We start from the raw sequence: 24010 nt of genomic DNA on the forward strand, positions 1-24010 counted from the left end.
CCCTGTCTTCTCTAGGTTAGCAGCAAAAGTGAAAAGCAATCAGCAGCCTTCTTTAGAAACTTGCTGAGGTTAACATTTCTGTTTCATTCATGGTTACTCCGTGGAGACACCATAGTAACTCTAACTCCTGGCAGAGTTTGAGAGTGTTTGCACTGATTTTCGTTTATGGACATTTTTTCTCACTCTTACTCTTTCACAGCAAGTGGAATTCCAGCAGGCCAGACTGATTTATGTTATGAACAACCAGGCTTTCCCCTAAAAAGAACACAGGGCAGAATTCAAGCTCTGTCCTGTAACAGAATTCTTTAGTAATAGAAGCAGAATTCTTATAAAAATTTCCAATTGTTCCTATAATTTCTGTACCTACAAATGGTTTATAGCTGTTTCACTGAATTGACAAGGCTGCACACATTTTTTTTTTCTTTTTCTTTTTCTTTTTTCAGTACCGAAGATGGAACCCAGGAGCATTCTACCTCCAAGCTACACCCCCGGCCCTATTTTTTATTTTTTATTTTGAAACAGGTTCTCACTGAGTTGCAAAGGGCCTCAGTAAGTAGCTGAGGCTGTCTGCGAACCTGTGGTCCTCCTGTCTCAGCCTCCCAAGTACTAGGATTATAGGCATGCACCACCATGCCCAGCTAGGAATTTCTTCCTTTTCTTTTCTTTTCTTTTCTTTTTTTGTCGTACTGGGGATAGAACAGTCAGAAGTATTCTACCTCCAACTCACACCCCCAGCCCTATTTTATTTTTATTTTGAAACAGGTTCTTGTTAGGTTGATGAGAGTCTCACTACTTGGTAAGGCTGTACTTAAATCTGTGATCTTCCTGTCTCAGCTTCCCAAGTCCTGGGATTAAAGGTATGTACCACCATGCCTTTTTTTTTTCTTTTTTCTTTTTTTGCGGTCCTGGGGATTAAAACCAAGGGCATTCTACCTCCAAGCTACACCCCCAGCCTTATTTTTTATTATTTATTTTTAAAACAGGGTCTCACTAAGTCGCAGAGGGCCTCACTAAGTACCTGAGGCTGGCTGTAAACCTGTGATCCTCCTGGATCAGCCTCGCAAGTACTAAAATTACAGGTGTGCACCACTACACCTGGCCGAATGGTGAAATTCTTAACAGTAACGCAACAGAATGCTGCTGATGGTTGCCAATTAAAAATCCCAGGGAGAAAGAGGAGTTTGAGAGGTGAAGAGCTGGGGCCTGAGATCAAACTCCTTGGGTATATTACTGGCTGGAGCATTTACAGGCTTTGTGATTTTGAATGAGTCACTTAACCTTTCTGGGCCTTAGTTTTTTCATCTAAAAAAAAATGGGACTAGCAGATGCTCCATCCACATTAGCTGCTTTAACACTGTTGTTTCGAGTCCACGAACCAGCCAACAACTGTAGCAAGAGTCCAAGGTTTATCTGCCCCTTGATGTGAGGGGCACACTGACCCCCTCCTGGTCCCTCTCACATCAACTATGGGGAGTGAGGTAAACGAGTGAACCAGGTACCTTATTGGCAGGAAACCTTTCCCAGCTGTGGCTTCAGTTTTTCTCTGGCCGCAGCTTCCTAGTGAGTCCTGGGACTTCAGTTCACTCCTATGCCTACTTTTGTCTGCGTCACCACCTGTGCAATAAAGGTCGGCTTTAACGCAGTGAATAGATAAACCTCTATTGATTGCTTTCCATTAACCAGGAGCTGTTAGCTAAGAGATCTGTCATATGTGGAGGAATTTGCCCCAGCATTCTTGGACTCTCCCTGACCGGGGCACTATTTTGTCTTAATCAAGGTGGATCTTTAGGGGACCAGAGAGTTGTGGAGGTCTGTCACGGGGAGAGGAGAAAGGACCAAGGAGGAGAGTCTGGGGCTGGAGGTTTGCAGAGCAGCACCACGGGCTGAAAGTTGCCTTTGTTTCGCTCCCAACTTCTCAGAAGATTTTCCTCGGCTGAGTGGGCTTGGTGGAGCACTGGCCCGAAAGTGTTGCTTAGCAATGACATTTTGTGGCACCCAACTGACTCTCAAATAGTCAAGTAACCCATCAATTCCCGGCCTCCCCCTCCACTGGCCCTCAGCTACCAGCAGAGCCTCCTGATAGACAATTAAGTGTGTGGCAGAGGGAGGGACCAGAGACAGGGGGCGAAGTTTAATCATTGAACCAGGCAGACTGGAAGTATTCCGTCGGCAGCACCTAGCTCCCAGCCTAAACTGGAAGTGTGCAGCGCTTCGGAGACGAGGGGGAACGCTCCACAGAAATCTCTGCCTACCTTAGTGGGAACAAGACTTGGGACCATGTTTGCGGTACATTTGATGGCATTTTACTTCACCAAGCTGAAGGAGGATCAGATTAAGAAGGTAAGGACTCCCAGAGGTGAGAGAGGTCTGGGCCACTCTTCACGGACAGAACTTGCCTGCATCAAATAAGGATTTAAGAGCTGGGCTGCAACTCAGTGGTGGAGTGCTTGCCTAGCATGTGAGGTCCCTGGGTTTCCAGCTTCAGAACCACAGGAAAAAGAAAGGATTAAAAAAGAATAAAAAAATAGGGCAGTGGGTGTAGCTCGGAGGTTAAATGCCTCTGGGTTCCATCCCCAGACCCACAAAAATAAATAAACAAACAAACAAACCAATAAATAAAATAACTTACTAGAAAAGATGCTGGGAGCCAACAGCCAGTAATAATAATCTCAGAGGGGAAAGAGAGATTAAATCTTCCACACCCCAAACTCGAAATTTCACTCGGAACTTCCTGGCAGAGAGGGTAAAGCAGAAGGGGATGAAAAGGTTCTCAGAAATATTAAAGAGGTTTGTGTTTGATTCAGGGATACTTGAGGGGAAAGGCCACAATGGAAGAGTCATTTGTAAAGAAATTTTAAGAACTTTTGAAGCAGACCTGACTATTCATGTGTGGAAAGCATATAAAATACGAGCACCAGGGGGATGTGCGTTTTATTTGTTCATGTTTTTGTCGTATTGGGGATTGTTTCCCTGGGCCTTACCCATGCTAGGCAAGCTCTCTTATCCCTGAGCTACATCCTGAGCCCTTTTTATTTGACTTTGAGACAGTGTCCTGCTAAGTTGCCCAGGTTGGCCTCAAACTTGCCATCCTTCTGCCTCAGCCTCCTGAGTGGCTGGGATTACAGACCACCATGCCAGCTACTCAATTTAACTTGAGAAGAGTCTCACTACATGGCGCAGGCTGGCCTCAGACTCCTGGGATCAAGTAATCCTCCTGCCTAAGCTTCCCAAAGAGATGGGATTACAGATACACAAATTTTGTTGTTAGTGTTGTTGTTGTGTGTATGTGTTTGTGGTAATGGGGATTGAACCCAGGGGCATTCTGCCTTCGAACTATACCCTCAGCCCTGTTTTTTGCTTTTTTGTTTTGTTTTGTTTTTTTTAGTACTTGGGGATGGAACTCAGGGGCATTCTACCTCTGAGCTACACCCCAAGCCCTATTTTTTATTCTGTATTTTGAAACAGGGTCTCTAGCTGAGGCTGTCCAGGAACCCAGACCCTCCTGTCTCAGCCTCCCAAATGCTGGGACTAGAAATGTGTGCCGCCACACCTGCGTTCCCAGCCCTGTTTTTAAAATTTTTTTCTTTTAAAACAGGGTCTTGCTAGGTTGATGAGAGTCTCACTACTTGCTGACATTGTCTTTCAACCTGTGATCCTCCTGTCTCAGCTCCTGAGTACTTGAATTACAGGCATGTGCCTCATGCCTGGCTGGCAAATGAGTTTTAATCTGTGATAATTGAAATGTTGATTAGCCGGGTGCAGGCTTGTAATCCCCGAGTTTGGGGAGGCGGAGACAGGAGGATTGCGCAGGTTCGAAGCCAGCCCTTGCTGGCTTAAGAGACCCTGTTTCCAAATAAAATATAAAAATTAGGTCTGGGAGTGTAGTCTGGAGATAGAAGGGTTCCATCCCCAGTACCACAAAAAAAAAAAAAAAGAAATGTTGACTATTGGCACATGTCATTTGCCCACAGTGCACTATCAATGGTGTGTGAGTTATTTTGTCACTTTGCCCCAGGAAGTAATTTACAAAATTCATTCCAAGGTCAGCTAGTTAAAGGTTGCGGGCATCAACTGGGGGTAATCAGGATTCTTCTCAGGCAGCTGAAACCAGCCCCGCCCGCCTCACAGGCTACACCAGCTGGCTGTCAGCAGCTCTGGATGTGTCTCAGTTTATAGACATAGATGTCCTCCTGCCAGGCTCAGGGGAGGCTCCCAGGTGTTTAAGGTATACTGTAGATTACGCCTAAAGCTGAGCTGAGTATAGTGGTGACGCCTGGAATCCCAGTACTTGGGAAGCTGAGACGGGGGGATTGCAGATTTGAGGCTAGCCTCAGCAAGTTAGCAAGGCCCTTGAACTTATCAAGACCCTGTTTATTTTTTCATTTGCTATGGCTTTTGAAAATAAGAAAGAGGAGGAGGCCCTTCCAGCCCACTTGTACCTGGTGGGATTTTTTAAAATTAGCCAGGCATGGTGGTGCACGCTTGTAATCCCAGCATTTGGGAGGCTGAGACCAGAGGATCATGGTTCGCGGACAGCCTCAGTTACTCAGTGAGGCCCTCTACAGCTCAGTGAGACCCTGTTTCAAAATAAGGAATAAAAAAAAAAAAAAAGGGCAGGGGGTGTAGCTCAGAGGTTGAATGCCCCTGGGTTCCATCCCAGACCCACACACACAAAAAAATTTAATTAGAGAGTTGGCTTAGAGGGGATGAAAATTGAAAATATAAATCATCAGATTTAACCTGGTTAGGTTTCACAGCGCCCCTACTGGCTCCTTACGGAGGCGAAAAATCCTAAACAGCTCTGCTTCAGAATTCACTTTCTGTGGTTACCTGCTTGAAATAGTGCAGAATGCCTGGTGTCTCTCCCGCCCCCCAGGGGGAGTTTTGGAACCCTGAAACCTTTGGTTCCGCACGGCTGTTTCCTTTCCTCGTCCCCTCTATGGTGACCTTTTGTTCTAGCCTAGGACGAGGCAGGACGTGTTTGTCCAGCAGCCTGGGTGCAGGCTGGATGGCTCTTGTGGAAAGTCAGCTCCCCTGCTGAGCTCCAGGTCCTTCTGGAGGAAGGGTCAGCCTTTGTCAATACCCAGAGTTGACCTTCTCCCTCCCCACAGGAGGCCAGAAATTTGGGGACTTCTTAAGTACTTCCCCATCTGGGGCGAAGTGGGGGCTGGTTTATGGTTGTCCGGTTGGGTCTCTGGTTCTGAGAACATTCCTCCCTTTCACACACCTGGTCAAAGGCACAGAGCATCCTCTTGGGCAGAGAGTGGTGTCCATCTGGCTCTGTGTCTCCTGCCACGGAGCTGTGGGGTCCTGGGCCACGCTTGCCTGCCAGCCATTCTGCTCAGAACCTAGGACAGTTTTACAAAATCTCCTCATACCAGCATTAAGACAGAAATAAAACAAAACAGATATGAAAGAAGGAAAAGAGAAATTACTCTGACAGCTTCTTTTCCAGTTCAGTATATTGACAGTCTTTGACCTATTGATAACACTGGGCGGGGCGGGGTCATGCCCTGCAGATGGTTCATTCAGAAGAACAGGGCTGGTTAGGTTTCCAGTGTGTTTTTTTTACAGTTTAGTTAAGAAAAAGTGAAAATTTTACCTTTAATCACAAACGCTGTCCTGTTTGCTGCCTGAACGTGCTTGCAGTCTTCCTTTATGGTGTATGCTTTTCTACTTATACTGATAATATGCTGTATATACATATTTGATATTATTATACATACATATACATATGTATACATGTATATGTATACATACATAGAACTGTATGAAAACACATATATATACAGTTCTAAATCTTGTTTCCTTCACTCATTGTATTATAACCACTTAACATTCATTTCTCCATTATCTTCATTTTTTTATTTTTGCAGTACTGTGGATGGAACCCAGGGGCATTCTACTGCTGAGCTACACCCCCAGCCCTATTTTTTAGTCTCTCTCTTTTTTTCTTTTGGTGGTACTGGAGGTGGAACCCAGGGGCTTTTCTACTTCCGGGCTATACTCCTAGACCTATTTTATTTTATTTGGAAACAGGGTGTCACTAAGTTGCTGAGAGCCTCACTCAGTAGCTGAGGCTGGCTTTGAACCTGTGCGATCCTCCTGTCTCAGCCTCCCAAGCGCAGGAATTACAAGAGTGCACCACCACGCCTGGCATTAGTCTCTTTATTTTTTGAAACAGGGTCTCACTGAGTTGCAAAGCCCTCACTAAGTAGCCGAGGCTATCCCTGAACAGTGATTCTCTGGTCTTGGCCTCCCGAATGCTGGGATTACAAGTGTATACTACCATGCCTGGCTAGCTTCATAATTTTTAATGTCTTCCTAATCATTGAAGTTGTTATGTCGAATTTATTTAATCTATCTCCTCTTGATGTATATTTGGATGCTTTCAGAAATATTCTTTGTTTTTTTCCTTCTCTCTATACTGGGGATTGAACTCAGGGGCACTTTGACCCTGAGCAACATCGCCAGCCCTTTTTGTTTGTTATTATAAAATGGGGTCTCATTACGTTGCCCAGGCTGGCTTCAAACTTGTGATCCTCCTGCCTCAGTCTCCCTAGCAGCTGGGATTGCAGTGCCTCCATGCCCAGCTCAAAACATTCTCTCTAATAATTAAAATATTATATATAAGTCAAACCATTTAGGTTCTCTGCTCAGAATTTTCACTGATTTAACCCATAAAAAAATGTTACATTCCTTTCGATGAAAAGGATTGCTGTGATAAACACGGGCCTATCTATCCTTTTCCCCAAGTGAAATCAGTAGGCCAAAGAGTCTTTATGACTCTTGATTTACAATAGGAGACCTTTGAACTAAATAATCTCTAAGGCTTCTTCCAGCTCCTACTTTCTGTAATTCAACAGGTCTGAACTTCAAGTTTTTAAATTTGCTCTTTCCAAGTTAAATATGGTGTTGGCTCTCCTGTTTAGGCAGTATCCCCTACTGTGACTTGTGAATATTTATTTATTTATTTATTTATTTATTTATTTATTTATTTATGTGGTACTGAGGATTGAGTCCAGGGGCATTCTATCTCCGAGCTACACCCCTACCCCTCTTTTTTATCCTTTATTTTTGAAATAGAGATTAAACCCGGGGGTATTCTACCACCCAGCTACACCCCCCAACTCAATTTTTAGTCTTTATTTTTGAAACAGGATCTCACTAAGTAGCTGAGGCTGGCTTTGAACCTGCAATCCTCCTGTCACAGCCTCCCAAGTACCGGGATCAGAAGTGTGCGCCACCCTGTCTTTCTTAATGCCTGAGACACGTGTCCCCAGTTACGCATGCTCCAGGTCACATGTTTGGATTGAAGGGATAGGGTTTTTTTGTTCTATAGTTTCATTTTTCCCTTCTAGCTACTGTAGGAGGTGCTGGAAGGCACAGAGCAGACAAGAAGCTGCTAAATGACCTTCTTTCTGCTACAACGTTAACTTATTGAAAGAGCAGCAGCAGCCAGGGGGCTACGTGACTCTCTAGGACTTTGGTTCACAGATGACCCCAAAAGGGCGTGGAAGAGCCTGAATCCCATCGAAGGATGGTGTTGTGTGGATGCCTGGAGAAGCTCTTTCTACTCTCTGGACAAGCAAAGCGTGTTGAATGTGCTCAGTGCAGCCTGTGGGGCTTTGGCGAGATGATAAAGGATCATGTTCGCTTCCCTCGTAGGACCTCATACCCTTCCCCACCCTAGTTATTTGGGTCACGTTCCTTCTGACCAGTCGTCTCCATTTGTGTGGGGCTGTTCTGACCAATTAGTCATAAACAGGTTCCGGGCGAGTAGGACGCTCTTAATGAAGCATGGCCTGGTTACACACTCTCTTCTCAAGTACGCCGAAAGCTCAACAGTCCTTTTTGTTAACCGCTCTCTGATGGTTCTCTGCTCAGCACCTCCCCAGAGCCACGGGGCCATTTCACTGGATCCCGTCCTCCTGTCCTCCAAGGTCTGGCTGGTGGCCGGGCTCCTGTCCTTGGATAAAGGGGAGCCTGTGCTTTTGGTGTAATCGGTCTTTTGGGCTTGAGGGTCCCACGGGGGCTGTGAACCAAAGCCAGGCTGTGGAGAGGGGAGTGCAGAGAACGCCTCGGAGTCTCAGTCTGCCCATCAGTCATAGCTCTCTTCCTGCCACCCAGCGGCCCTGCGCCTCATCTCTCAGAGACAATCACTTTGGCTCTGACTTTCTCAAAGGGATGTCCTGAGATCTGACGAAGCAGCATTCACAAGAGCACTTTGTAGGCCATACCACACGCTCCTAGGGTAGATAAACCCAACTCCCTCCAGGAATGCGCTTGGAACCACGCCTTCTTCTGACCTGGATTCGGGGGGAGGGTGCTCGCTAAACAGAACAGAGTTGGCAGCTACAGAGTACCCAGCCAGTGAGCCCAGGGCATCCACACTGCAGCAGCAGCGCCAGTGTTCCTGTCATGCAGGGAGAGAGCTTTTCTGCCATTCCTGATGTGACATGTCACTGTTAAGTGCACTGAAGACAGCGTAGTGATTTTTATAACCTTCCTCCATTGGGGCAGTGGGCTTTTGCCTCAAGTTCTTGGTTCCCTGAATGACATCCATTCATTCCCAATAGCAATTTGAGGTGAGTTTAAAAATTTGGCTGGGCGTGGTGGCGCACGCTTGTAATCCCCGCACTTGGGAGGCAGAGACAGGAGGATCGCGCAGGTTCGAAGCCAGCCTTGCTGGCTTAAGAGACCCTGTTTCCAAATAAAAATGTATAAAAATAGGTCTGGGAGTGTAGCCCGTGGGAGTGTAGCTGGAGGTAGAAGGGCTTCCAGGAACCACAGTACCACCAAAAAAAATAAAAAATCTTGCTGGGCGTGGTGGCGCACACTTGTAATCCCCGCGCTTGGGAGGCAGAGACAGGAGGATCTCGCAGGTTGGAAGCCAGCAGCGCGCACTGGCGTAGGAGACCCTGTTTCCAAATAAAAATATAAAAATAGGTCTGGGAGTGTAGCCTGGAGGTAGAAGGGCTTCCAGGAACCCCAGTACCACCAAAAAAAAAAAAAAAAGAAACCCCGAATCCTAGCGGGATGTGGTGGCACATGCCTATAATTCTAGTACTTGGGAGCTGAGACAGTAGGATTGAAAGTTCAAGGCCCTTAGCAACTTATGAGACCTTGTTTAAAAAAAAAAAAAAAAAAAATATATATATATATATATATATATATAAAATAGGGCTGGAGGTGTAGCTCAGAGTTAGAATACCCTTAAGTTCAGTCCTTAGTAACACACACACACACACACACACACACACACACACACACACACCCTAAATCCTGCCAAGTACATACTTGTACTTGGGAGGCTTAAGACAGGAGGATCACAGGTTCGAGGACAGTCTCAGCAACCTTGTGAGACCCTCAATAGCTTAGCAAGATCTTCTTTCAAAATAAAAAATAAAATAGAGTTGGGGATGTGGCTCAAAGGTAGAATGCCCCTGTGTTGAATCCCCATAACAAAGAAGGAGGAGGAGGAAGAGGAAGAGGAGGAGGAGGAGGAGGGGGAGGAGAAACTCAGAATCCTTCTTGCCTTTCTCCCCTACTATTGTTTCACCAGAGTCATTTCTTCCTCAGAGTTTGCCTGTCAGAGGACTAAATCTGTTCTAGCTGCCTGCTTTGTCCCCAGGCAGGGCCTTGGGAGTGCCCATCAAGAAGCTGTCCCCAGAGCCGGATTCGTGGTGGGGTGGGGTTTTCATCACCCCCAGCAGCCTATCCTGCTCGCCCCCACATCTGTTCCAGGTGGACAGATTCCTGTATCACATGCGACTCTCTGATGAGACCCTTTTGGACATTATGGCGAGGTTCCAGGCCGAGATGGAGAGGGGCCTGGCGAAGGACACAAACCCCACGGCCTCGGTGAAGATGCTGCCCACCTTCGTCAGGGCCATCCCTGACGGCTCCGGTGAGTGGGCGGGGCTGCCAGGGACCTCGGTCTCTGGCTCCTCTTGGCTGGTGGGTCCCCGACTCTGGCTCCTCTCCCCCATCTTCTGTCTCCGTTCCCTGGCTCACCCTCCTCAGTCATCTCTGCGTCAGTCCTGCTGAGTACCTGTGGGCTCCACAGATGGGGGCACCCCATCTGTGTGGATGGGGGCAAAGGGGGCACCCACTTTCCCCCCTAGAGCACTGTAGGAAGCAGCTTTTGCCAAGTCAAATGGGGAGCACTGGGGAGCAAGGACTCCTCCATGTTTAGGGCACCAGTTCGCAGAGCTTTGGGGCCTTTGAGGGAGCAGGAGCTGAAGATCGGGGAGCTCCCAAATAGTCTTCGGTGGGTTAGCTGTGTTCCGGGCCTCTCTGGGGCAACACTGGGTCAGAATAGCTTGGCATGCCCAGCGTGGTGGCACATGCTTGTAATCCCAGTATTTGGGAGGCTGAGGATAGGAGGATCGTAGGTTTGAGACCAGCCTCAGCATCTTAGCAAGACCCTGTTTTAAAATAAAAAATAAAATCAGGCTGGGGTTGTAGCTCAAAAGTAGAATGCCCCTGTGCTCAATTCCCAGTACAAAAAAAAAAAAAAAGTTTGTCTCTGTTGGTCACGAGGCTCCGGGGGCAGGGACAGGAGAGGTGCCTCTTCCTTGGGCAGGTGGGTGCTTGTCATGGGCAGAGATGGCCCTCATTTGAAGTCCCAGCCCCGCCTCTGACATGCTCTGTGAGAGCCCGCCCTGAAGGAGGAGACTGTGGTCATCCAGGGCTGCCTAGCAAGCCTCTGAGTTATGGGGCCTGCAGCAGGCCAAGTCCTCCTGGCTTCCTGAGCTGAGACTCCTCCTTCAGACATCAATGAAGTGTGACACCAGGAGCCAGAGGGTGGCCTGGATGGCCTCAGCTTCAGCAGGCTTAGAAGTGAGACTGGCAGCGGTGCTCCCCCTCCTCCTCTCAGCACAGATGGGAGGCACCCAGTGCTCCATTGCAGCCAGGCCCCAGCCCGGGGTCCCAGTTAGCCGGCGGCCTTGGGGACTCCTGCACAGCTGTGCTCCTGACTTTATGAGGAAGAGGCTGCGGTCAGTGTGTCCTGCATGCTGTAGGGCTTAGTGAGGGGCCAGGGGAGTTCTTCCTTCCCTCTCTAAAGGCTCCAATTTTTTTTTTTTTTTGGTTGTGCTGAAGATGGAATCCAGGGACATTCTACCTCCAACTTACACCCCTGGCCCTATTTTATTTTTTATTTTGAAACAGGGTCTCACTAAGTTGCAGAGGGCCTCACTAAGAAGCTGAATCTAGCCACGAACCTGTGATCCTCCTGTCTCAGCCTCCCAAGTACTGGGATTACAAGCGTGCACCACCACACCTGGCTTGACTCCATTCTTTTTTTTTTTTTTTTTTTTGCGGTTCTGAAGATAGAACCCAGAGGCATTCTACCTCCGAGCTACACCCCCAGCCCTTTTTTTTTTTTTATTCTTTATTTTGAAACAGGGTCTCACTGAGTTGCAAACAGCCTCACTAAGTAGTAGCTGAGGCTGTCTGAACTGGGATCCTCCTGTCTCAGCTTCCAGAGTGCTGGGATTACAAGCATGCGTCACCACGCCCAGTGACTTCATTCTTTAAGTCTTCTAAAATCCATTGACAGTAGGCAGAATAACCAGAGATCAAATATACAAATATTGATGTGCTGTACACTTGGGAGCCAAACACAACATGGAACTCAAAGAAGGGCCAAGAGATTGTGGCTTAAATACCCTCTTCCCAGGAGAGGGAACCGTGGGCCTCGGGCAGTTTCAGTGGGGTGGTAAATGATTTTTAGGGGGCGTGAGTGAACCGTAGGAGCAGAGAATGGCCTGGGTCAAAGTTCTTCTGGGCTCTAGGAGAGGTGTTTGATTTACAGTCTCCTCTGAGATAAGAGCTTAACCTCCTGTGGTCAATGAAATTTCAGTAAGAGGCTTGAAGGTCAGGGCGGCTCACCTGGTCTGCAGGCAGATGAGGGACCTCAGCCCTCCCTCTGTGCTCATGGTCCCTGGCGGCATTTTGAGGGACATCATTTTAAGAGCCCACCATTAGAATCTGATGAGGTCATGTGAATGAAGTGCTTTAAAATCTCCCAGATGTTGTCCCCAGTCCTCTATGGCTCTTGGGAGCTGCTGCTATAATTTAATGATTACCAACAAAACCAAACAAAGAAACCTCTCCTGATCCCTGGCAGCCTCTGCTTCACCTCTGCCTTTTCTCCTCTCACCTGTGGAGATTCACTCCCCATCCTCCTGCCAGCCTCAGAGGGCTGCCTGGACCTTCTTGGGTAGAAGCAAGAGCCTTAACATGTTTTCTTGGCATGCGTGTCTCTCTCCCAGTTGCGGAGAGAAGTGCTTGGAAACCCATCGCAGGGTTGCCAAGGTGTGCCTCTCAGTCCCTGGCTGACTCTCTTTCTGTCCTCTGCCGGGAGGCAGCCTTGGGTGCCCACACACAGGCCTTGGGGATGAGCCCGGGAGCCCTGGGGTATCAGCCAGGCTCTCTATAGGGAGTTCACTTAAGGCGATTCCTAAACATGATTTCCCTATCCTCTGCCCCTGGGAATACTGAATCCCAGGAATCTATGTAGTCAGTCAATGTGTGTCTTTGGGAGAAACTTCCCTAGGGATGGAGGAAGGAGCAGAGGTGCAGGCCTGACAGTGGCTTGGGAGAAGGGGCCACCCCGTTTCTGAGGATCAGCAGTAACAGGCAGATTGTCAAAAGAAATCTCTTAGCCCGGCATGGCGGAGTACATCTCGAATCCTAATACTTGGGAGAATGAGACAGGAAGATCACAGGTTTGAGGCCAGCCTCAGCCACTACTTAGTGAGACCCTGTTTCAAAACAAAAAGTAAAAAGGGCTAGAAGTGTAGCTCAGAGATAGATTGCCCTTGGGTTCAATCCCCAGTAACACACGCGCGCGCACACACACACACACACACACTCACACACACAGAAATCTTCCCTCTTGGGAGTCTTTCTTAACCTTCCTCTTGGGAGGTTTCTTAACAATTGCTGTAAAGACCCTGATGGCCCCCTGCAGCCCTTGCCCTCTCCTCTGCCTAGGCAGGGTCCCCTGACTCCTCCTCCAGGATTAGAGTCACATTACCACGTGGTTTCCACAAAATTCCATCTTGAGCCACCTTGGAGCTATGTGTTTGCACAGGGATAAGGGCCAGTGCGGGCGGGGGAGGAATGCCCCAGCGCCAGCCAGCCCACGCATCCTCTCCCAGGTGTGGCACCGCAGCCTCCGCTTCTGTGAAGGCCGCAGGTTGCCCTCCCTGGTTGGTGCCAGAAGCTTTTTTCCAGAATCTCAATCAGATCTTGGCATTTCCTTGCTGAAAAGCTTTCTTACTTTCTGGGTCAAGCCCAGGTCTTTGGGGTGGGGTGGCTTTTCCAAATCCTTCTCAGTTTACCGAGGCCACCTTCCGGCCCCACCTGTGCTACAGAACCGCAGCCCTGAGTTGCTTTGCTCATGGTCTGCCCTCCCAGGATGCCCACTGTGTCCTGGCTGCCAGCCTGACTTCTCATCTCAGGTCTCAGCTGTCTCGGCCCCTGGGGGGCTGGCTGCTCTCCCTCTCTGATTTGAGTTCCCCTCCCTGTACCTCCCACCCTCAGAGCATTCGTCCCACTAAGTGAAAATGGCATCTTTCTTTGCCTGGATTTCTGGTAAACTCCCCCTGGTGCCCACAGCCTTTCACTTGCACCTGGTATGTGCCTGGCCCTGGGTAAGTGTTGGTAGTGTTTGCATGTGGGTGTGATGTGCTGACTTCCACACCAAGATAACATCTGTGTGAGCACCTCCCCCAGCACATAAGTGCTAATAAGGGAGGTGTAGGATTTGCTGCCAGGATTCCCAGGCCCAATAATAAATGGCTTCTTTCAGGTCGATCTGGGGAGCTCATCCCCAGATAGCTCCACAGTTCCCAGACAAAAACAAAAGATAAGGCTGGCTGAGTCTGTAAGTGAGGACTCCAGCCCAGCATGGTGACTCACACTTGTGATCCAGTACTTGGGAGGCTGAGACAGGAAGATTGCAAGTTTGAAGATAGGCTCAGCAAATAGCTCATCAACTTAGCAAGACCTTTCTTTCTTTCTTTCTTTCTTTCTTTCTTTCTTTCTTTCTTTCTTTCTTTCGCAGGTCTGGGGATAGAACCCAGGGGCATTTGACCTCCGAGCTACACCCCCTGCCCTATTTTTTATTCTTTATTTTGAAACTGGGTCTCACTGAGTTGCAGAGGGCCTCACTAAGTAGCTGAGGCTGTCTGCAAACCGTGATCCTCCAGTCTCAGCCTCCCGAATGCTGGGATTACAAGCATGCGCCACCACGCCCGGCTACCCTATTTCAAAATAAAAATAAATTAAACTAGGCGTGGCACGCACTCTTGTAATCCCAGCATGGGGGGGGCGGGGGGGGCAGCTGAGACAGGAGGATCATGTAGGTTTGAGGCCAGCCTCTGCTACATAGAGAGGCCTTTGCAACTCAGTGAGACCCTGTTTTTTTTTTTTTTTAAAAAAAAAAAGAATAAAAAATAGGGCTGGGGGTGTCGCTCGGAGGTAGAATGCCCCTGGGTTCCATCCCCAGTACTGCAATAAATAAATAAATAAATAAATAAATAAATAAAATAAAAATAAATTAGATCTAGGAGTGTAGCTCAGAGGTAGAATGCTCCTGGGTTCAACCCCCAGTCCACATTAAAAAAAAAAAAAAACAAGACTCTAAACTTTGGCCACCTGGGAGCCTGTGTGAAACTGTAGAATCGCTGCCCCTCTCAGCTGAGATCGGTACTAACTGACCAGGCTCCCAGAGGCTGCCCTAGTTTACCTCTAGCTCTGGGATTGCCTGGCTCAGCCTGCTGGAGCCCAGAGAAAGTGTCTTGCTTGAGGATATGAGCCCCAGGAAGGAGGCGCAGGGTCTGGTGGGAAACCCGGGAGGGAACCACGGTGCATGCGTCCCCAAGGCACTGGGCCTGTCCTGGAAAACACGGTAACTTCTGTGGGTTCTTGGCTTCCGTGGTGAAAAGAATTTCAACAAGCGCCAGTCAGAAATAAAGGCAGAGGTTTTACTGAGGAAAGCGAGGGATCCCAAGGGAAAGGCAGGCCATCTTAAGAGGTGGAGAGCGTCTAAGTAAGAGCAAGAGAGACTCTGGCTTTTTCCGTTCTTTATAGAACTTCCGGGAGCTGGTGGGTGGGCCCCACGGTGGAGGCCTGGGCTCCCTTTAATCTTCAGGTTTTCCTGGCGAGGGCAGGGCTGCGGGGTGGCTGTGTCCCAACTGTTGTTCTCCTCTTGGACCCTTTGTTTATTAGGCATCTCAGGAATCTCAGGCGGCCACAAGGGGCCATTGTTGTTAAGAGTGTGAGTCTATCTAGGCTTCTGCCTAAGACTCACCCTAAAGGCCTTAGAGATTATGACCTTTCTAGATTTTAAAACTTTATTCTCCTTTCCTTCCCAATTTGTCTTTCTACCTAAAATTTGATTTCTTCTCTGCTACCTCATCAGGCTCTGCTTGTTTTCTTCCCCTTGGCTGCCCACCCGATCTTGAGGGTTTGAGATGATGATGTTTCATTTTTACCATCCTCTAGCAATTTCCTTCCGTGTCTTGTTTCACGGCTCACGAAGAGTGGCCCTGGTTGGCCATCTGGCCCCTTAGATCCGGGTAGCCGTGGGTGTCGGCACATGGCACGTGAGTGTGACGTTTCACTTATGTGTGCCTTGTGCGTGTGTCACCAACCATGCCTGGTACGTGCAGCCACTCTTCAGCACAGATAATTCTGCACTGAGTTTGTTGGCCTGAAGGGGTGCGTGCATACCCAAAACCCATTCCATGTTTGCTACCGATACCGGCAGAGGTCCTGGGTAGATGTCCTCAGGCGGGCTGCCTCCCCAACACGTGCACCGCTCCCTATTTTTTTTTTTTTTTTTTTTTTGTACTAGGGGCATCCTACCTGTAAGCGACACCTCCGTCCCTTTTCATTTTCTATTTTGAAACAGGGTCTCACTAAGTTTCTAAGGGCCTGGCTAAATTGCTCAGGCTGGCCTCAAACCTGTCATCCTCCTGTTTCAGCCTTGCGAATACTGGGATTACAGGTATGTGCCACTGTGTCCAGCTTCTACCTTTTAAAATAGCAACCCTCTTGGGCTAGGCTGGGTCCTGTTCCACCTTCTCCTTTTGAGGCCTGTGAGCTGGCTTCACAGCTGATCATTTTTGGGACCTCAAGGGCCATCATTTGGTCCCTGTATCCCTTCTCTCCTGGAGTACTTTCTCTGCCCATCAGACCATGGCTTTTCTCTCCCCTGTCTTCTTCATGCCTTTATCTGAGTCCCCTTGTAGTTGGCTTAAGAGCTCTTTCTTACCAGCTGTGGCATGCTAGCACGACTCTGCTCTCAAGGCCCATTTCAAAGCACCTGCATGCAGCGGATTCACATGTGTCTTCTGAAAGTGACCATACAGCATGCTGGGTGGGACGGACAGGCTCAGACCCACCTCTGTCCCCTGCTGCACTGGCCCAGACACAATGTCCATGCTCCTCAGCCTCAGCATTGAGCATGGCGACATGAGCCCATGGGTTGTCATGAGATCCCAGGGCATTTATAACATGTCTAACTTCTAATGCAGGGCTTGGCACAGAGCAGACCTGCATTGAATGGTGACGGGTTTATATTTCCTAATAGAAAATGGGGAGTTCCTTTCCCTGGATCTCGGAGGCTCCAAGTTTCGTGTCTTGAAGGTGCAAGTCTCTGAAGCGGGAAAGCACGAGGTCCAGATGGAGAGTCAGTTCTACCCAACGCCCAACGAGATCATCCGAGGCAATGGCTCTGAGGTACTTGGCGGGCGGGAAGGCCTGGGTGCCGAGTGCGAGGGACCTGCCTTAGCCCCGCGCTGTGCTTTCTCTTTCTGCAGCTGTTTGACTATGTAGCTGACTGCCTGGCAGATTTTATGAAGACCAAAGAGTTGCAGCACAAGAAACTACCCCTTGGCTTCACCTTTTCTTTTCCCTGCAGACAGACAAAGTTGGAAGAGGTAAGGCTGGCGGGGCTGGGGATTGCGGGCATGTGCGGAGCCAGGCTAGCAGCTTTCCGGTTTGTTATATTCTCTGCTGTTTTGAATGATAAGGAGGAGGTCTGCTTAACACAGTGCCTTTGATTCTACACTCAGCCTGGGCACAGCACCAGGGAGCATTGTGGTGTGCGTCGGACTCTCCTGGAGGGCTTGTTGTTATTGTTGTTGTTGTTGTTGTATTAAAGATTGAACCTAGGGACATTCTCCTTCTGAACTAAACCTCCAACCCCTTTCCTTACTTTTTAAAAAATATTTTAAAGCAGTTTTGCTAAATTGCTGAGGCTAGCATCCAATCTGTGGTCCTCCTGTTTCAGCCTCTCAAGTATTGAGATTACAGATGTGTTCCACCATGCCCAGAAAGTTGAACACAGATCGCTGGGGCCCCTCAGAATCAGTAGGTCTGCCGCCAGCCCTAAATTTGCATTTCTAATAGGTACCAGGAGATGTGGAGCTATGGTTTGGGCACCACAGTTAGGACCACTGACAGCTGCCTAGCGTTAGATGGGTAGTCTTGGGTATCTCCCTCTAGTGGAGCTCTCAGGAGGAGGACTCACGTGGTCTCTGGAGCAGACCAACATGAGCAGACACAGCACCGGTGCCACTAGCCAGGCAGAGTGGCTGGGAATGATTCATCCCTGTGTGGCTCAGATCTCAGTTTGTAAGAGGGGACACCCAACTCATCCATGTGAACCTGTGAACATGAGTGCAGGGCCCCGCAGAAGGCCAAGGCGCTTCCTGGCCGGGGCCACCGTCAGGAGTCAAACCCCTGCCACTCCTGTTTTGGGGGGGTGGCCCCTGAAGGCTTCACATTCCAGTCACGACACCTGGTTGACCGTCAAGTCATGGGCCTCCTTGGGGTGACTTGGTACCGTCGATGTAGACCACTTACTGGTCAGTAGTAGAGCTTTCCCATCCCACGGACTTGGCCTGGAATCGTGGCTCAGGTGTTTCTGGAGGGCAGGCTGCTCTTCTGTGTAATTCTCCCTGAACCCATTTTATAGGTGCTGGATAACTATCTTTCTTCTTCTTTTTTTTTTTTTTCTTTTTCTTTTTTGGTACTGGGGATGGAATCCAGGGGCATTCTACCTCTGAACTACACTCTCCAGCCCTATTTTATTTTATTTTTTTTGTGGTACTGGGGGTGGAACCCAGAGGCTTTCTACCTCGGGGCTATACTCCCAGACCTTTTTTATATTTTATTTGGAAACAGGGTCTCATTAAGTTGCTGAAAGCCTCAGTAGTAGCTGAGACTGGCTTTGAACCTGTGCGATCCTCCTGTCTCAGCCTCCCAAGCACAGGGATTACAAGCGTGCACCACCACGCCCGGCTCCAGCCCTATTTTTTATTCTTTATTTTGAAACAGGGTCTCAATGAGTTGCAAAGGGCCTCACTAAGTAGCTGAGGCTGGCCGTGAACTGCGATCCTCCTGTCTCAGCCTCCCAAATGCTGGGATTACAAGCATGCTTACACTTTTTAATGAGAAAACAGAAGGAACATCTTAGCCAAAGAGGATTTCTGTGAGTTCTAATGATAAAATGATAATACTTTTTTAAAGTTAAAAAAGAGGAGAGTAGCAATTGAAATTTTTAAAGATGAAAACAGAAACCACCTCTAACCCAGCTTTCAGAGATACCCATTATGAGAATTGTGGGGTTTTCCACTCAGACATAGCTACATTAAATATAGGTGTCATTTATATGAGTATCACACAGGTTTGAAGCCAGCCTCAGGTACTTAGCGAGGCTCTCAGCAACTTAGTGAGACCCTGTTTCCAAATAAAATATAAAATAGGTCTGGGAGTATAGCCCGGAGGTAGAAAGCCTCTGGGTTCCACCCCCAGTACCACCAAAAAAACAAAAACAAAAACAAAAACAAAACAAATAAAATATAAAATGGGTCTGGGAGTATAGCCTGGAGGTAGAAAGCCCCTGGGTCTCACCCTCAGTACCTCCAAAATAAATAAATAAATAAATAAATAAATAAATAAATAAATAAATAAATAAATGTGTCATTTAATATAGTTGTATGCTATTACTCATTTCCCCAAATTAACATATCACAAGCTTTTATCCCTCATTTTCCCATGCATTCTCCCCTAACAGTTCCCACACTGTCCCTTACACGCCTTTTGTGGGGAAGCCCCCCAACTCTCTGGAAGCCCAGGAGGTTGACATCACCTTGAAAGCCGGTTGGAGAGAGGTGCCACAGGGTGGCGCTGTGGTGCCGAAGAAAGCGGCTGCCCATGGGGAGCGAGAGCCCTGCAGTCTACTGGGGCCCTCACTCCCAGGTAGACCCAGAGCAGTTCTTTGTTTCTAAACCTGTTTTCTTTTTTTTTTTTCTTTCTTTTTTTTTATTGGTGCACTGTATTCATACATCATAGTGGGATACAAACTTTTTTAGACATACATGCACACATCGCCCAGTCAGCCCCCACCCGATCCCCACCCCATTCTCTCCCCATCCCTCCCTCCCATGCTTGGCTTAGTGGTTGACATCTAGTATTATAGCAATTTATCCAAAATTAAAAATGATAATCTCACATAAAAGTTTCATTTGTCTGATACCAAGCTTTTGATGACTTAAAGATAACATTTCAATATTTCTTTTTACTTTCTTTCTTACCAGAGAATATTTTTTTCCTATTTTTTTTAGGTGAAACTATCATATATTTATATATTTATTTTTCAGAAAAAAAATCTATCCTAATATGGAATATGGACTCTAGATACCCAAAACGATCTTGAAAAAGAACAAAGCTAGAAGATATATATTTTCTGATTTCAAACCATATAAAGCTATAATAATTGAAACAGTGTAGTACTATTCTAAAGGCAGATATATAAACCATTGGAGTTAAATAAAAGCCTAGAGCTAAATTCTTCCCTATATTGTCAAGTTATTTTTGACAAGTAAACCTGTTTTCTTATCCATAAACTGAGGGCATTAAATGAGAGATAATGGAGGAGTCTGTGAGCTTGGGCTTAGTAGCTCTTGATTGGGTGGGCTTGGGCAATTCTATTAACTTCCAAGTTCTTTTGTAGTCTAAAAAGTGCTATGATTATTGGCAAGTTCCGACATGAAACTCTTGGGAAACAGCATATGTAAAGAAATAACTGATAATCCAGCTTGGGAACCATTTTTCCAAGTTGGAATTGGGTTCTGGAGGGAGTCCTACAGGGAGGACCATGTTAGCTCTGTTATGGGGACCTGCAAACCATATGCTCTGTCCAGACAGTGCGCAGCTGCCCGATGTCAGGTATTTTCACGAGAGCTAGCCTGTCTCCATCAGGGACCTGATATTTCTATCACACAAATGAGTAAACTGGGGCTCCCCTGTCTCGTGAATCCAAGTGTTTTGACTCTTCAGCAGGTGCTTTTTTTCTTACTACCCATGATGCTTCAGTCTACTTAGATGGGAGGAATACAGATGCTTACATTGCTAGAAAAGGCCTCTGAAGCAATATTAAAAGAATCTATTCACAATAGCTAAGATATGGAATCAGCCTAAAGGTACACTGACAGATGAACGGATAGAGAAAACGTGGTAAATATAATGGCCATGAAGGGATGAATTTCTGTCACTTACAGTGCCATGGATGGACCTGGAGGGCATTATGTTAAGTGAAATAAGCCAGGTGCTAAAAGGTAAACACACTTGATCTCACTCTTTAAAAAAAAACAAAAAAAAACCCAAAAAACCTTTTTTTTTTTTTTTTGGTGGTAGTACTTAGAACTTAACCCAGGGGTATTCTACCTCTGAGTTATACACCCAGCCCTATTTTATTTGGAAACAGAGTCTTGCTAAGTTGCTGAAAACCTCCCTAAGTTGCTGAGGTTAGCCTCAAACCTGCGATTCTCCTGTCTCAGCCTCCCAAGTACTGGGATTACAGGTGTGCACCACCACGCCTGGCTGTGACTGACATTTCTGCTATTCAGTGTCATGCTGAGCACCTCCTTCCTTTGGACTGGATCTGAAATCTCCCTACAGGGTGTCCTGCTTTCGTGGACCAAGAAGTTTAAGGCACGGGGAGTCCAGGACACGGATGTAGTGAGCCGCCTGACCAAAGCCATGAAGAAACACAAGGTGCGGGGCTCGCCCTGTGGGGTCCGCTCCCAGGCCCAGCCCTTCCTCCTGGGGTCTCTTACCCGTTTACCCACCTGTGCCTGCCCAGAAGGGGAACCAGAGAAGGAACTTCTTAGGGGAGGTCCAGCTGTAGCACAGAGGTGGGTGATCAGGATAAACCACTGGTGACCTTTGGTGGGGGCAGCACCTGTCACCACTGCCAGGCAGTCCCGCACCTCCTGAGCTTCCCGGGTCCCAGCTGCCACTCCCTTCAGGGAACAGACCTTCTGTGTGTAAGCCCAAGCCCTACCCCTCCCACCTGAGGCTTAAAAGATCACTTGCTCCCTGCTGAGCTGAAAAGTACCAATAACCCAAACTGTGACCCTGATGGCAAGAGAGAATGTGTGTGTGTGTGTGTGTGTGTGTGTGTGTGTGTGTGTGTGTGTGTGTTCAGTGCTGTCTCAAGTGCTAGGCAAATGCTCTACCAATGAGCTTCAGCCCTGGCCCAAGAGGAATGTTTTGAAAAATGAGGACGCTTTTCCTTTTTCCAGAGACATTCTACCTTCAAGCTATGCTCCCAGCCTAATTTTTGCTTCTTATTTGAAAACAGCATCTCGCTAGGATGATGAGAGTCTCAGTACTTGATAAGGCTGTCCTGGAACCTGTGATGCTCCTGTCTCAGCCTCCCAAGTACTGATACAGGTGTGCACCACCACGTCTGGCAAACCTTTTCCTTTGTAGTCTGCATTTTCCTTTTTGGTGTTCTCAGTTTTACTTTCTGGTGGTGCCAGGGAGTGAATCCAGGACCTTGTGCATGCTAGGCAAGTGTTCTACCACTGAGCTGCGGCCCGGCTCTTCAGTTTACTTTAGGGAGCCCTGGTGCAGTGACCCAGGAGGGCTCGGCAGGGCAGGGAGCCCAGGCAGAGACCCTGGCGCTGTCCCTGGGGGCGCAGGCTGAGGCTGTGCTTGCTGGCAGCATGGCCTGGTCGGGGAGAACTTTGGTGCTTTTTCCTGGAAATGCCATTACTCCCAGGACTGTATGCTGCTGGGCTTACTTCTGTATCTGCTGGGTGTTCATCAAGCACTGGTGTGCTCCTAACTGGCTGTCCTCATTCTCCTTACGCAGAGGCCTTCACCCTTGGAGCAGGAGCTTGGGTCTCCTAGACCCCTAGTCTTTTTTTTTTGGGGGGGGTGGGGGAGACAGAGGCCCAATCCCAGATGTGTTCTGCCTCTGAACCACACCCCCAGTCCTATTTTATTTTGAAACAGGTTCTTGCTAAGTTGCTGAGAGTCTCACTACGTTGTTAAGGCTGGCTTCGAACCTGCAATCCTCCTGTTCCAGCCTCCCAAGTACTGGGATTATAGGCACATGCCACCACACCCAGCTAGACCCCAAATCTTGAGAAAAGCCTAAGTCTTCCAGGCAGGCCCAGCAGGCAGGGTCTAGAGGTCTCAACCAGTCACCTGGGCTTTCACTTCCTCTGTGACGAGGGGGAAGGACACCCCTCTCACCCGCTGCTGCCTCGGGCCTTGTGTTTGGCAGGACCTGGATGTGGACATCCTGGCCTTGGTCAACGACACCGTGGGGACCATGATGACGTGTGCCTATGACGACCCCTACTGTGAAGTCGGTGTCATCATTGGTAATTCGGGTGGACTTGTCTGCGGAGGGAAGGGAGAGGACTGGTTTGGGGCTTAGTTTCAGTAAAATCCCAGGGAGCAGGAGGGGACTGAGGAAGTCTGCCTAGAAGCAGCAGCACAGGGGAGGGGAGCTGATTGACTGGCTGATCCATCTGTTCACCAAGTGTCCCCGGGTGCCGCGGGGTGCGGGGCCTGTGCTTGGCACTGGGTTCCCACTGGTGGCTCCTGGAGCGTCCTGGGCTTTCAAGAAGAGTGCCGGGCATGGTGGTGCACACTTGTCATCCCAGCATTCTGGAGGCTGAGACTGGAGGATCGCGATTTGCTGACGGCCTCAGCTACTTAGCGAGACCCTTCAGCTATTTAGCGAGACCCTTCGCAACCCAGTGAAACCCTGTTTCAAGATAAAGAAAATAAAATAGGGCTGGGCTGGGGGTGTAGCTGGGAGGTAGAATGCCCCTGGGTTCCATTCCCAGTACCATAAAAAAAAAAAGAGAAGACCTGAACTAATACCATGATTCCTTTTTTTTTTTTTTTTTTTTTTGTGGTACTGGGGGTGGATCCCAGAGGCTTTCTACCTCCGGGCTATACTTCCAGACCTTTTTTATATTTTATTTGGAAACAGGGTCTCACTAAGTAGCTGAGGCTGGCTTCGAACCCGTGTGATCCTCCTGTCTCAGCCTCCCAAGCGCGGGGATTATAAGCGTGTGCCACCACGCCCGGCTAATACCATGATTTCTGATGGTGGTCGGCGTGGTCAAGAAAACGAAGCAGTGGCGAGCTGAAGTACGGGGCAGGGAAGCTTCCCTGGGGGCAGCTGGACAAGGGCCTCAGAGGGCAAAAATGCAGGTGGACACAGAGACCCTGGGGAGGAAGGAGACTCCTACGGCGGGAGCCTGGGGACCCAGGAACCCAAGAGGCCCCAGCGAGGGAGGCAAGGCTGAGGGTGGTAGGTGACTCGGGGCGGAGATGGGCTGGGCAGGCTGCACAGGGCATGGGGCGTGGTCACTGGATGCCTCAGCGTTTCGCTGGAGGCCTTTGGGTGAGGGGTGGGGATGCAGACGTACATTGAGAAAATGCACGTGGGCTGCTGTGTGGAGAGTCGACTCCTGGGCACGAGGGCGGAAGCAGGATGAGCGGTCAGGGCATCGTGCTGCCATGGGAGGCCACGCGTGGTGAAGGTGTCTAGCTGGTGGGAAGGGCTCTGCAGGCGGGCCGTGAAACGCAGCTGATCTGATTTGTAGGTTGTTATTTTTTCTTCCTTTGGTTCTACTGGGCATTGAACCCAAAGGCATTCTATTCCTGAGCG

General features: G+C 48.5%; 1 protein-coding gene across 1 annotated transcript in view; it reads left to right on the plus strand.

Moving 5' to 3' along the window:
* Window positions 1-2277: 2277 nt before the first annotated feature.
* The window catches only part of HKDC1 (hexokinase domain containing 1), a gene marked incomplete at both ends in the record, with an annotated part of 52057 nt that continues 30324 nt past the window's right edge, over window positions 2278-24010 (plus strand). Inside the window, 6 exons of the mRNA XM_080693890.1 lie at window positions 2278-2340; window positions 9748-9910; window positions 16613-16761; window positions 16842-16961; window positions 20989-21084; window positions 22607-22706. Of these exons, the coding sequence (XP_080550016.1) occupies window positions 2278-2340; window positions 9748-9910; window positions 16613-16761; window positions 16842-16961; window positions 20989-21084; window positions 22607-22706 (691 nt within the window). The remainder of the gene's footprint in view (window positions 2341-9747; window positions 9911-16612; window positions 16762-16841; window positions 16962-20988; window positions 21085-22606; window positions 22707-24010) is intronic.

Source organism: Muscardinus avellanarius (assembly GCF_963383645.1).
Source record: "Muscardinus avellanarius genome assembly, chromosome: 4".
Classification (NCBI taxonomy): domain Eukaryota; kingdom Metazoa; phylum Chordata; class Mammalia; order Rodentia; family Gliridae; genus Muscardinus; species Muscardinus avellanarius.